The sequence below is a fragment of the Phyllostomus hastatus genome, unplaced genomic scaffold, assembly GCF_019186645.2.
Source record: "Phyllostomus hastatus isolate PE091 unplaced genomic scaffold, TTU_PhHast_1.1 phas_contig_210, whole genome shotgun sequence".
NCBI lineage: Eukaryota > Metazoa > Chordata > Mammalia > Chiroptera > Phyllostomidae > Phyllostomus > Phyllostomus hastatus.
In genome coordinates, this window is record NW_025333737.1 from 22,601,578 (window position 1) to 22,616,943 (window position 15,366).

A 15,366-nucleotide genomic window follows, 5' to 3' on the forward strand; every position below is an offset into this window, starting at 1 on the left:
TGGTTTTATAAATGATTCCAAAGAGACCTTTTATTTCTTAGCGTGAGGTTTCAGTGATGCTTAATTTTTTTCTACTTTTAAAAGATGGTTTAAATATCAGAAGTAACAAATGTTCCCTCTAAAAGAAATTCAAACTATATAGAGGTTTCTAATAAAAAGGAGATACTCTTGAAAAAACAAGCAAAACCCAAACAAACAAAAAAAAAGATACACTCCCAATCTGACTCCCTGGGAAACTAACGTATCAGCGTGTTAGGTATCCTCTATATCTGATAGAAAATTATTAAAGCCTCATGAACCAACGCAATCTGTTGCTTCATTCTGAATATTGATAAGTCATGGAAATTAGTTTAGATGAGGTAAATCTTGATCGATGATTCTCATTAAAATAAGAAATGAACTCTAAACATAATCTTATGTTTACATAGGACTTGATATTTTACAAAGCACTTTAGTACTAGTTCCTGTAATCCCTGAAACAACATCATTAAGATTGTATTCCCAATTTGGAGACGGGTAACTAAGTCTCTGAGAGGTCACCATATTTTATAAAACCTAAGATACCACTGCGTGAAGACATCCCACCATTTTATATACGCTAAAGAAAACAAATTCCAATTCAGTTGTGACGTAATGACAGCCATACCCGAGAGACACAGAGGATCTGTGGGATGGTTCCGAGATTGTCCTTTTCGAGCTGGTAACTGAAGTACATCATCTGAGTTCTCTGTGCCTTGCTCGTTTTGTATCTTTTAACTTAGACATAATAATGCGTACCTTACAGGATCGCTGTGCAGACATATTGATATAAAATCATTCTTTTAAACTGTAAAACTGATAACATTGAAAACTTTCTACATCTATGGCATTATAATGTTAAAATATATGATCTGCAGTAGTAGTAGTAGTAGTAGTAATATTCTGTCGTTGAAGGCAGGAAGTTCTGGACCAGAATTGAACGAGTTTATCATATGAAGTCATTACTACAGCTGCTACTGCACACAACTGCTGTCTTTTCTGGGGTGTCTGTGGACACCTGGCCCTCATATGACCTCTGGAGGGCACCTATCCCATTAGCCCCCCAAAATGCACTCCTTTGGATGAGGATATTCTCAGGCCTTGAGGGAAAAGCATTTCTTCCTGGCATCACTGACATTGTGCGTGCCCAGTTATAGGGCTGAAGCGTGACCTACACTTTAGACTTTCTATTATTACAGCCAGTTCTAATTGTGGAAGTAATTGGAGTCCCACTGTTTGGAAGACAGATAATTTACTATACTTTACCGTTGATGCCTTCCGTGGTTTTGAAGCAGTCTGTGCATTTTTTCTACTTTTGTGTTAGAAACCGTTTGATGTTACACTCTGTTCACCATGCCAGTCCTCGGGTATATAGGCTTTTACTGATGAAATCCCAGACACTGTACACCCCGCAATCCCCCTGACAACTCCGTTCCTGCCCTGTGGGAGAAATGAAGCATTGCTCACTGAGCCTTGTCGTCGCCCATCACGGCTGCTGGCAGGATATGCGATTGAAGTATACGTCTGAAGTACTTTCCTGGTAATGATCTTCTGTGAAAGTGCATCCTCTGTAGTAGCCGGGGGGTTAATTCGCACTGGAAATTTGTGTATACTAAATACTGGAAACATGGTGGCTTTCTGATTTTATGACCGACAGACTGTTTTACGTTTGCTTCTTGCATACCAATAGAAAGTAGTGGAGGGTTACTACAGATTTGGTATTATTAAATAATTTCGTCACTTCAGTTCTCAGGAATTTGTTTAATGGAAGAGGCAAGTACCAGTAGTTAGCTGATGTGCCGAAGGAGCAACAGGGAAACACGAGGCAGTCTAAGGTTGCTGATGATGGCAGATAACTGCTTTGCGTACCTGGGCTCGTGGACCCGACGTGCACGTGAAAATGAAGTCTGGACATTAGTACCGAACTTCAGGTGTTCCAAATGTCAGACACACCAACATAGTGCTAATCTCTTTTTGAAAAAACAAGTCTTTGTTCCTTGTTGCTCCAAATCTAGCCCAAGCCAGTACCATCTCCCATGCCAGTCACTCACTGCAATGGCCAAGCAGTCTTCCTGCTTTCTTCATTCTTGCTACGCTCAGGGTCCATTCTGAAAGGGATGCCTGAATGATCTTTTAACATGTAGATCAGGCCATGTTATTCCTCCTGATTAAAACTGTCAACGGCTCCTATGGCACAAAATAAATTCCAAACTCCTGAGGGTGGTGTTCAGAGCCCCGCACGATCTGGCTCCTCTCTGCACTGCTACGCTCTCTCGTGTTACTCCCCTGCTGGCTCAGGTGTATCGGATACGCGGGCCTTTTTCTGTCCCTCAGCTCTGTTAAGATAGCTCCTACCTCGGGATTTTGCACTTGGCCTGAGAAGCTCTCCCCACAGATTTTCTCCAGGCTGGATCTTTGCTCAAATGTCACCCCTTTAAAGAGCAGTAACATCCCCACTTCCACTCCCTTACACACCATCTGGTTTTATTATACTTGTAACAGCCATCATTGTCTGGAATCGTTATTTACTTATTTGCTAACTTGTTTGTCCATCTCTGCCCTCAAGGAACTTGAAGGCAAGGACTTTGTTCATGCTGTTATCTCAGTGCCTAGGTTAGGGGCTGGCCTGCTTCATGTACTCGATAAACAGTTCATGAAAGAATCAAGTAGTGAATCTAAATGATCACACTTTCTTAAGTGATATATTTTTCTCTCACTTTTTTTCCTGGAAATAAAATTGTACTAGGAAAGTAATTACTTATCTTTCTTGAAGTTAATAATAATTTTCCCATTTAAAACAAAATTAAATAACCTAAGCATAGTTTCTTTTGCAGAAATCACCCAAGATTAAATGTGATATATTTTCTTAACGGAACATTACAGCAAGTGACCTACTTTTAATTTGCAACAATCCAAGACAACACATGAGTTTGCCATTTTCCTTGAAGGGTAAGATACCACAAATACGTGGTTATTATCTGGCTCCGAACAATCGAGTCACCAGAGAGCAGGGCTGCCGTATAAAAACAGGTGGACTGTGTCTCTAATGGCATCAGAATCACATGAGCTATTCCCTTGTGCTTGGAACATTTTCCCAAATTCCAGGAGAAGAAAGACATATAAATATGCATGATTACTTTATGAAGAAGTAAAATACCAGAATGCTCATTCTGAATAGTATAGCTGACTTTCACCAAAGATATATGGCTCCTCGGGGAAATAAGAAAAGCAATAATGATAGTTTGAGACCTAGAATGAGTATAATGAGAAGATGCTATGTCAACTTTGAGTTTTGGACCTAAAAGAAAAATTGCAAAGGCCTTCGAACATTGCAGTACTGCATTTCCCCTTCTTCTCATAAAGCCTTTTCCCATCTGTCTAAATAACTTCTAATTAGACTATAAAGACAAAGAGCAGCTATTACTGACATTTTAATTTTAAAAGTTAAAATATTGCTAATTTCAGACAAAACACCTGAACTGATGCAGGAGGCGTGCACAGACAGACATATGCAATCAGATGGTCACTGCTTGGTAGGAGAAACGTTCGCCCTTCTTTTCAAATGGCTGAATTAGAATTACATAATTATGTAACTAATTTGTAACTGTTGAACATCCACAGTTCTATTATAAGAAATGCCGTGATGAAAATACTTATATATACACTTTTATGCATATCTCTCATTATTTTCTTTGCAAAAAAATACCAATGGGTGGGATTATTAAGTTAAAACATATGACCATCACAACGTATTTTTTTAACTTTCAAAGAAACTTTTAAAAAGCTCATGATGTACTACAAAACTGATTCCCCAAAATGTTGTCATGTTGTGCCACATAACCTTTTGTGGGACAATGTTAAGCCCAGGGGGGGGTCTAAATTGAAGGGATTGTGTGTGTGTGTGTGTGTGTGTGTGTGTGTGTGTTCCATATAAGTAACTTAAGAGGGTGTATTCTCCAGGGGAAGAGTCCTTGCTTCCTTTGCTCAGGCGTCATTTGGGTCCTTGTGGGTGTAGAAACCTTTGCTCCAGCTGCTCATCTAAATTCTGTGCATCTCTGAAGCTGAAGAGCCCACTTATCATTATAGTTTTACCCTCTGTTGTGGTGCAAGGAGACGTTCCTTTCTTGGTTTTAATCTTTTAAACACACAAACACAATTTCAAATGTCATTTCTAAGTATAAGAGCAGAATGAGGAGGTTTTGGCATGAGATCACTATCATCTTGTTCTCAAACTCTATTTTGAATCTAGACAGCTATATTTTCTAGCTCTAATACTGTGGACTTTTTTATAATCATATATTGGTATATTTATGTGTATGTTAGCTTTTAAGAGCTTGGATGAAATGTCTGTGTATATATGTGTGATATATTTCTCTTTATAAAAAGCTTGGGTGTTGAGAACTCTCTACTCAGAATGGGTTTTTGACCTTTGAGAAGGTGCGTGGACCCCCAGTTGTTGGAGTCACCCCCTCCAAGCTCAGGCTGGGGGCTGGCCAATGTGCGCTTGCAAGGTGTGCACAAGGAGGGCGCAGCAGTCTGGGGGCTGTGAGGAGCAAGCCAGGAGCAGAGGTGCTGTGCAGAGCGACGTGGCATTTGGTGCAGGAGGCACTGGGTCAGACTCCCTCTACATCGAAAGCTTCCTGGGTGACTCAGTGAGTCTGAAGTGTGGCTCTGCCGTCTCAAGCACCACGCCCCAGTGGGCCTTCTGCTTGACACAGAATCTGTGTGCACCCTGAGACTTTCAAAACTGCCATTGACTCACCGAGATAAAAGAGTAAGAAAGCGTCTATCGATCCCCAGGCAGTCCCCGACGTTATTACCTGTTCACATTAGAATGCAGCAGGGGTGCCCTCACGCCAGGGGTTCCTCATAATTGCTACTGTTGTTCAGCAGAGGAAAGAACAAATTGGCCCTTGTGTCTTTTTTCTTTTTTTTTTTTAATTTTATTTATTTATTTTTAGAGAGAGGAGAAGGTGGGGGAGAAAAAGAAAGAGATGAAACACTGAATGTGTAAGAGAAACATCAATCAGTTGCCTCCTGTACAACACCAACTGGGGACCTGGCCTGCAACCCAGGTGTGTGCCCTGACTGGGAATTGAATCGGGGACCTTTTGGTTCTCAGGGCAGCGCTCAATCCACTGAGCCACACCAGCCAGGGCTTGTATTTTCTTTCTATGAGGTCCTACCTGCCCTGTATTGAAAAGTTCTGGGGGTCTGCCTATAATTGCTAGTGCTTTTGAAGATTTTCTCCTATTTTTATGTTGCATTAATCATTTCCATGGGAATCTTGAAAGAGGGTGGATGTCTGTGTTTATGCTACCGATCAATCAGGAAATCCATGCCTTCTCTTTATTAAAGACCTCCTAGGGGATTCTCTAGCAAGATTCCTTTGTTATGCATTTTGAAAACAGAACTGCCTCTTCATGCTTTTGTTGCAGAATTATTTTGTCAATCAAAAAAGATTACTGTCCAAAACAAGTAGTTATTTTAAATTAAGATTACATTAAAGCATTACAATATTGATCATGTAAATACTGATCAAGAACAATATAAGTACCCCCAAGGGTTCCAAAAATGATTAAGAAGGCCTATTCTGTTTATAAACTGTTTCAGTGGAAGTAATGTAATAGAACGGACCAAAGCTGTCCTACAATCAGCAGTGAACAACTGAAAGATAAGATGGTGATTCAGAAATTTAGCCACAGTTTCCGGTGATGATAATATTCTAACTCAAAATCCGTAATAACTTTAAATGCTCTCATCTACCAATCTTCAAAAGTATCAAAACTGAAAGAAGCTTTAGGCAATAATTATTTAGTACTTAGCACAGAGAAAAAGTGCATTTAAACTAATTACTTTAAATAATAATGATAACGCGGTACCAGCTTAGCAGCTGTGGTTATGTCCATTTATGGAACCTCTTATATCACCAAGGGCTCTGTGAGCTACTTGACATGTATCTCATTTAACCCTCCACTCCTGCCCTATCAATATGATCTCCACTTTTCATATGAGGAAACAGGCCCAGAGGTTAAGTAATTTGCCCAAGAAAGTTGAATGAGTAATTGGGATGCTCTGTGGAGTGTCTATTTCTAGAGAACGTCAGAGACTCTGAGAAGCATTATTTGCACGGATTCAGACTCTACTCCAGGCTGCCCCTATGCTCCAGGAACTTCCCCACTGCTGACGGTATTCCACCGAGAGCTGGATGACCACGTTTGCAATGCATTCATATCATCTGTTATTCTATATCAGGTTTCTTAAACTGGGGTTCATACCAGTGGGTTCATGTATGAACTCACACATGAAAATGAATGCAAAATTGTATAATTGTGCAATTCTGGGAAGAGGACTTTCCCTAGATTCGAGTGTAGCCCATGGTCCAAAAAGGGTTCAGAATTGTCTTGTACATATTCCTCAGGAGCTGGTTTTTAACCTCTAAGACCCATGAAATCTTATTCTAATTTCTGAGAAAATCCCGTAGTATAACACCTTACAGTGTACTTATATTTGGAAGAAAGTGGAGGCAATTGCCCAAGAGAAAATTTCAAATTGTAACTTGAAATAACCAGATAGCCATGGCCAAGGGAGTGAGGTAAAGGTTGCAGCTGAATTATCTATGTCGTGGCAGTAACTTTCCGTTTTTCATTACATACATAGAAAATGCTACAGCATAAAAGAAAGAAAAATGAGCTGAGTTGATCTGAATTATTGAACTTAAAAAGATATGTCATATACCATGAGGAAAGCATGGGAAAATATGCTAACCCTGGCCATTATATTTCTAAATAAAAAGAAAACTTGCTGGTTTTAAACAATGAAGTATGTATAATCTTGCAATGGATAAAAAATGTAGACGGAATTTTTCACTTTTTTTCCAAAGTAGTTCTGCTAAATTTCAAATATTTTCTTTGAATAATCATGCTGCACAAATACAAAGGCACATTTTAGCAGAGTGATTGAAATTAATGACGGCAATGTCCGCTGGGCCATGTCTGCGGAGGGGTCTCCCTCCCCGTTCCCGCTCCAACGTAAGAATGTCTGATGTGTAAAACTCTGCGCTTACACAAGATGCATTAGGAGCGGGTATTTTTCATCCCCCCTTAAAACCTACAGGATTTCTTTACATAAAGAGTTCTTACAGGGTTTTTGAAATGTAATTTGATTTTTTTAAAAGGTAATAGGTATACCAAAAAAAAATTCCACTGCATAAATTAAGCAGGTGCTATTAAGGCATGATTTCCAATCCGGCATAACACAGTATTGAAGTAAAAAGTTACCCCAAAGGATTTTTTGACTGTTACTGTATACCAGGTACTACCTAGGACTTTATTCAAAACTTATTATTTTTACACATAATCAACACAGAATTTTGTTTACATCTTTACGTATTTGAGAGCTGATCTCCAGTACAGAAAAATTAAGAATGGCAGCCTAGAGAAATAGTGAAATGCTAGAGGCCAGCACAAAAACAGTCAGCAGACAGACTGACATCGAGGGAAGAGACAGGAAAACAGACAAGAAGGGCGTCCACGCCCACGAGGAGGCAAGGGTGCCTGCAGATGGCAGGAGGGGAGGATGGTAATGTCAGCCACTGAAGCTTTTACCCAAGATCTCCCTGTCTTTTGAGATGCCGGAAGCTTCTCAGAGTACTGTCCTGCTTCTCTCTCTAGCTCTATGGTGCCTCCGCAGTGTCCAGGGACGGGTCATGAGTTTCCTGACGAAAGGTGTCCTGTGGGCCCTAGCTAGAAGCAAATGCCTGAGCAAGCAACCCTGAAGAGTAGGGAACTGGTTCAGCTCTGCCACAGCCCTTTAATTAATTACCTTGCTGACTGCCCCAGGGTCTGTTCCTAGTTTTCCCTGCCTGTGATCCTGGGGATTTTTCCACGGTTCTGCTGAACTCACCATTTCAGCAGTGTTGTTTTTCATATTTACTGTGTTTTGGGGTCTTTTGCTCAGCTGGACCATACCTTCAATCTTATTCCATCTGTTGTATATTATTCAAAAATTCCTCAATGTTGATTCTACCCTTCAGGTTTCCGGTGCTGTTGTGGATTTATGTTTATTATTCCATTTCAAAGAGATTTTGGATGGAAATAAAGGCACGTCTCAATCAGCTATCTTCTGTTGGAAGCCATTTGAGGCGCTCTTCAAGAAAACAAATATTCTTCCCCTACAATTAGTGCATTAAGACTTTTATCGCTTAGTTATCAATTTTACTGTAGTCAAACCAATATTTGAACACAATTAAACTGTCAAACTTGAAGTTTTCTTTCTTTTTTTTTTTTTTTTTTTGTTAAACGAAGAACTTTACAGAATGGAAAAAGTTCAGAAAACTTACAGTCCGTGTCCAGTGTGGTGCGAACAGATCTGACGAGCTCCCTGGACTCGAGGGCCAGCGTGGCGGCCCTGCTGCGGCCGAGGCCGGGCCTGCCCAGCGGCGTGAGGGAGGCCTGGGAGGCGCACAGAGCTCGTCTTTCACTACGAGGGCAGCAGAACAAAGCTGGACTTACTGCTCAGTAAATAACATCTATCTTTGATAAACATGAATTCTCATTAGTTATACATTTGTACAATAATATTTCTGTGTCTGGAATTTTGTACACTTCTGTGTACAAAGAGACATTGTGTTCTTTTTTTTATAAATTACTCTTTTTTTAAAGATTTTATTTATTTATTTATTTTTAGAGAGGGAAGGGAGGGAGATAGAGAGAGAGAGAGAGAGAGAAACATCAATGTGCAGTTGCTGGGGGTTATGGCCTGCAACCCGGGCATGTACCCTGGCTGGGAATCGAACCTGGGACACTTTGGTTCCCAGCCTGCACTCAAACCACTGAGCTACACCAGCCAGGGATGGAACATTGTGTTCTTAAAGCCATAAATAAAGTAATTCACAGAAAACATCATTTCTGTTTTCAATTCTTTATTGTAGAATAATAATAAGGCACATTTTAAAAACTAGACTGACACCACACATAAGAAGGAAGGGATGGTAGGATGGTCCACCTCCTAAATCATCTGTTGGGCTTATTTTGCACATACTTGTATTATGCTAATGTGATGTAGCCTTGTATTCAGTTTTGTAAAAATTCAAGGTAGGCATATAAACATAAATTTACAAACACACGTCTACTATTACTTCTAGCAATATTAACTATAACTTCAATATGTGTATTTACTCATGAAATTATCTCCTAAGCACTTCCACTTGTTGCCCCCAAATCTGACAGGCTAGACCATCTATATTACTTTTAAAAATGCAAATGTCACCTGAAATAACTGCATTCAGATGTAATTAAAATGCAAAGTTGTACTGTAAAAAGTCATTATGCTAAAACTTTTACTTGAAAAGAGACAATTTTTTAAAAATCCTCACCTGAGGACATACTTAGTGATTTTAGGGAGACAGGAAGGGAGAGAAACATTGGTCAGTTGCCTCCTGTACGTGCCCCAGCCGGGGACCAAACCCGCAACATAGCTATGTGCCCTGGCTGGGAATCAAACCTACAACCTTTCAGTTTAAGGGAGGATGCTCCAATCAACTGAGCTACACTGGCCAGGGAGAAAGGAGACTACTTTAAACTGATGACAAAGCCATCATTACTTACTTTCCATCTTCTTAAGCATGATGGCATTAATTCGCAAAGAGAAATTAAAGAATCAATTCTTAAATCCAAATACAGAGCCTTTATTCTATGTTGAACGACCAAGACTACAGAAGACATAGTATATTAAAGACTGAACCAAATTTTGCTAGCATTTAACTTTTCAAGACAGGGTGAAAATTTGCTTAATGTCATTTCTTAAAGTTATCTCTCCCACCCCCTCCCCATGAACTAGTTTAAGGAAAGGGCAGATTTTGGCTTTTAAGTAGCCATTTTAACATTCGTTTTTAATAACAGAACTTTTGAATTATTATTCAAGGTCACAAAGAGACCTTGGGGTTGGAGGCAGGGGACATACCTAACTCATACAAAGGGGATCTGATTGCTGAGTGTTTTAACATCCGCACTAAAAATAATCGTCACAAATTCACATAGTTATCTTACATTGCAAGTCGCATGCATACCAATTAAAAATGTCAAGTTCCTTCATCAGAAGACATAAAGCATTACAATTAAACGAGTTTAAAAGTGTAGTACTGTAGGAATTGTTCTAAATTCAAAAATGCTGTGGAAACCTAAAATATAATAAGAATGTAATATATCATCTTCACTTATTAAGTTGCTGTTTTCATAGCAAAAGGAAGAATTTTCCTATGTTTCTGCAAGTATACATTGCTAGAAGTGGAATGCTAATGTCAGCTGTTATGAGGAAAAAATTGCTTTGAAAATGTACAAACAGAAATTGTTCTTTTGTATCATACATCAAAATGACCATATCTTGCAGTTTGAAATCAATGAATGCTATTAGTGTGATTGTAATGCCTAGTAAGAAACTTTAAATCAGAAGCAAACTGTGAATAATAACAAAATTAAGGTGTAGTCTCCAAGTTTATTTTTAATTTATGTCTATTGAATGCTGAAAATACAAGAAATTGATTGCCTGAGCATGTTTTATAAACCACTGTTTGCCACAACAAATATGCTAGCTTGACACTTACCTTTAGTGCTAAGCCTGTGACTAGTATAGTAACCTTTACTCATACACAGAATGCTTAAGGAACTTTGAGTTTGCTCATCTTTATAGAGTTACTGATAAAGACAAGATAGGTGAGTACTACTTCATCGTTAGAGTACTAGGTTACAATGATTTGCTAAACACCTCAAGGAAATTCCTTTCACAGAGATGAGGTCAAAAACAATATGTCTTTGTATCTATTTCCACAAGACATTAAAGAACAGTATCGAGTAGTAGTTACATAGCATCTTAAAACTAAGAGTATTTGGGACTAAGGTAGTCCCAAAGACTATCTTAGTCCCAAATACCAGATGAAACTATAATCAGTGGGCATACTCTGTAGAAAGTATTCAAATATTCTTTTTTTTATTTTAATCATTGTTCAAATAGAGTTTTCTCCTTTTCACTCCCAATCCAGTCCCCCCGTATTCAAATATTCTTACCTTAAGGTTGTTAAAGGAGCAGAATTATCAGAAAATACTTCTTGAATAGCCTAGCAACAAACAAAATAGTGAAGGAGATTTCTAAGTTTGATGGTCTTTTAACATGTCTTTTCTTGCTTAATTAATATTTATAACCTCTTCCTTCATGCTACCCCGTTAACTGATTACAAGGTGTTTCTGTTATTGGTGGGGAAATCAATTTATTAACATGCAATTCTACTCATAAATATAACAACAGTAGAAACTTTTCTTTGTAACTGGTAAATATTTATCAAATAATGTCTATAGAGAATCAAGAGTTTTATTAAAAATTATTCACTAAAGTGTAGCATGTATTTGGGATCATGTTACCTGTCTCAATTATTTCTCTTAACGATGTATATGTTAGCTAGGCTTTTCATTATCTGGGCAATTTTTCATCTGACTGTAAGTTATTATTGCTGTTTTGAGCCCACCAAACACTGACATTTATTTATATGTTAATTGCTTGTATACTGCTTAAAAATGGACGTAAAGTAATATAATAGGAAAATTTACCTCTACAAAATGAAGGAGCTTTTCAGTGGATGCCTCAAAAGATTTTCGAGCCATTTCCGATTTTCGCAGTTGGCAGTCGAGGACTGTGATTCTCTTTCTTAACTCCTGAACGTTTTCCTGGACAGAGGCAGCAAAAAGATTGCCTTACACACTTGTTCTAGTTAATGTGAATGGCTCCTACTTTCAGTTTGTGTTGACTGGTATCCAACATTGCCATATCATTTATTTTCTCTTTATTATATATACCTTCTGGTTTGGGGGCAGCACTTAAAAATAATGGCCCATTTAACAGTTAAACTGCACAGGGGTGCTGCAAATTTTATGAGATAAGCTTCATATAACTTTATTGATTCCTACAATAAATTACATTTAAATTAGTTTCCGTGGATTTTTTTGTTTTTTTTTGGCAACGTGGCTTACCAGATGCTGACAAAAACCCCTACCAGTGTGGCACAACCAAAAGTGCTGAAGATGTACACACATATTTAAAATAACACAATGCAGTGGAATGCCGAGCTGGCAGGGAAGGAAGGGATTCATTCCACGGGCAGCGCAGGAATTCCACTGAGACAAGCAAGAGCAACTCGGAGTGCGCACTGGAGTAAGTTCACTGCAGCGTAATGGGCTTTGAGGGTGCATGCTGAGCACGGGTGGCCTACAGTTTACGGTTTCATCAGGCACAAGTGGCAAATGGGAGAACTTTAGATGGCGAACTAGAAAGAAACAAACTGATAAAGTGCACAAAGTTTTGACTTTGGCTCTGGTGAGCAGATTAAGAACGGTATCCGCTGAGTAAACGCTAACCACAAGCCTCCACTCAAATAGATTTTTCAAGTCAGAATTTATACTACTGTGTAATCTGTAAATTCGTAAGCTGAAAATTTAGTTTACATTGGTCCCAGGCTGATAGAAGAAAACACAAAGTTTCTATGGAGGGATATTTTCTAAACTCAAATAATAATTCTCACATATATTGTATCAAAAGAACAAGGCCTCAGCAAATTAGCTACCGTAAATGAAAGTCCACTGAAGGAAATAAATTACAGGGTCAGTCCTGTAAAAATAACAGACACTGGAGTGATCAGATACAGAATGCACGGCAATATTTAATATATTTCAAAAATTCAGAAGGAATTGAAAGCATAATGAAAGGGACAAGAAACTATCAAAACAGGCCCAATGACAGGAAAACATGAATCTTAAAAATAAAAAATGCAATTATAATTAAATTAGAAACTCCATTTATAAGCTTGCTTCCTATCCAATTAGATATAGTTGAAAAGAGAACGAGTAAACTGAAAGACGGAGGTAGAGAATCTTATAATGAAGCAGAAAGACAAAATGGAAAATCTAAGAGAAAGAGATGAGATAAGGAGAAAAAAATTAGAAGATCTTTCATATGTCCAATCTGAATTACACAGGAAAGACCAGAAAAAGTAAAAGAAAAATAGCTAAAGATAACCGATATGGTTTAAAAAAAACTGCAAAAGACATTTTTCTCCAGGAAAGATGTCGGGGAGCTCAATGAATCTAAATAATTAGGTTAGCACATGAGTCTTCATAGTCAGACTGCTGAACATTGACAATAAAGAGATCTTAAAATCATCCAAAAAGAAACACTAGATCGAAAATAAATGACAGATTGATGACTATTGCAACCATGGACTAAAAACACTGAAAAAAAAATTAAATGTTAACGCCACAATTCTAAAGGTAGTAAAAATACATCTCAAAAATAAGAGTTCAATAAAGATGTCTTCAGAGAAACAAAAATGGGGAGAGTTTATTACCAATAGATCCTCACTGAATACATTTCTAAGAGCAGTACTTCAGAAAGAAAGAAAATAATTCTAGAAAAAAGGTCTGAGAAGCAAGAAAGAATGGGAAACACAGCAAATGGGAAACGTGGTGGTCGAGCTAAACAAAGGTTCACCACACAAAATAAACTGTAACAGTGTCCCATTTATGGTGTTAAAAGTTAAGAAAGAACTAAAATAGTGACAAAAATAGAAATTGAGAAGGAAGAAATGATTGAATTTGTATTCTAAAGTACTTTTAGAAGAGGGGAAAAGGTAGTGATTCGTTTTATAATTTCAGTTACAAAAGGATGTTAAATTTCTAAGATAATCATTAAAAATGAGAAAAAGAGTATATAACTGGGGAACCAGAAGAGGGAAGTAAGTGGAATGGGAGTGGGAGAACACAGGAGGAATCTGAACCAATTCAAAAAGGAGGGGGAGGACGTGGAGGGGAAAGAGAGGGAGGAGAGGACGTGAGGGAAGGAGAGGAAGGAGGGGGGATGATGGGGGGGGGGAGAAGGAGAAGGAGAAGAAGAGAAGGCAGCAAGAAAAAAAAACAAGAAGAAAACACGAGACAAATAAAGTGTACAAATTAAGAGGGTAGAAATGAAGCCAGTGCATTAGCAGATAAAAGAATGTAATTGAAACTATCTTTATCCTTAAAGGTAAATATGAAAATGGGGAGGGAGGAATTCTGCTACATGTTATTTACCATATAGATGCAATTACAATGCAGGGACATTGACAAGTTGAAAGTAAAAGGATGTAAAAAAATACATAGGTAAACACAAATCAAAAGTGAGCCAGTGTAGCTATTTTAACATCAATCAAAAACAAGCATTCGGGAAAAAGAATATTACTAGAATGAAGAATTACAACATTTTCATAACAGGATGATAATGTAATTCCAACCTTGTATGCAGCTAAAAGCATTACTTCAAAATACATAAAGAACATTAATCACAAGCCCCCGTGTGTGTGATTTTAACACACTGCCCTGACAAATGAATGACTAGAGAGCAACTGAACTGCACAATTAATGACTCTGATCTAGCGATCTGAAGTAAAACAACTTAATGAAATGACGGCAGCATTCTTTTCAAGCTGACTTTGAACATTTGCAGACGTCGGCCATGATGGTAAAACCACCATCAACAAATTTTACTGTTACTCTGCACACTAACAACTCAGTTCATCTAACAACGCAATCCACCTTTCTGTGACTCGGTGGTGTTTATAAATCAAGGTTCAGTAATAAATATGTAAATTATTCCCAAATTCATCTATATGCTTAATACATTTTCAGTGAGAAGGCTATAATTTTTTGGTGGAATTTATAAACTGAGTCTAAAAACACAAAAGGTCAAAGGGCCACGAAGCCAACACACTCTTTGTGCACGCTCTCTCCACTGGCACTGGGTTTTGAAAACGTTGAGATGCCCATGCCTGAAACTACTTCTTTAAAAAAAAGATTGTTTTCCGAGATAGGTTAATGGCTTAGTGAAGGGTATTGTTAAGAGAAATGGCATAAAACCCCACTATGCTAAAAAGAATTGAATTAATTTTACTACCAGACAACTTAGAACAAGTGTTCCTCAACTAGGAGCTGGAAGACAGAATTTCAAATAACCTATGCCGTTAAAAACAAATTTAAATAAATTCATCTGAACTCCTTAAAGTGTTGTATTTTTTAGGACTTATTTTCCTTCCAAAAAGTACTTTTAATATTTTGATCATTCCCAAATTTTTTTTAAGGATCATGTTAAAGTTACCCACATAAAATAAGCACCTATTTCCATTTTTAGAATGTAAATACTGAGACAAAGGTAAAAAAAATCTATGTAATATTTCTTAAGTTCTGCAGCTTTCTCAAGCAGTATGTTTCCCAGTGGGCCTCGCGGTGTCATCCCAGGGTGACCGACGGGAACGTCAGACTTCTCGTGGAACTG

At 38.1% G+C, this 15,366-nt stretch overlaps 1 protein-coding gene across 11 annotated transcripts in view; it reads right to left on the minus strand.

Moving 5' to 3' along the window:
- The window catches only part of STXBP4 (syntaxin binding protein 4), a 139,579-nt gene that overhangs the window by 47,372 nt on the left and 76,841 nt on the right, over nt 1–15,366 (minus strand). For all 11 annotated transcript variants that reach the window (XM_045835735.1, XM_045835737.1, XM_045835745.1 and 8 more), the window contains 3 exons: nt 11,619–11,735; nt 11,082–11,131; nt 8,360–8,499 (listed from right to left, as the gene is read on the minus strand). In XM_045835735.1, the coding sequence (XP_045691691.1) occupies nt 8,360–8,499; nt 11,082–11,131; nt 11,619–11,735 (307 nt within the window). The remainder of the gene's footprint in view (nt 1–8,359; nt 8,500–11,081; nt 11,132–11,618; nt 11,736–15,366) is intronic.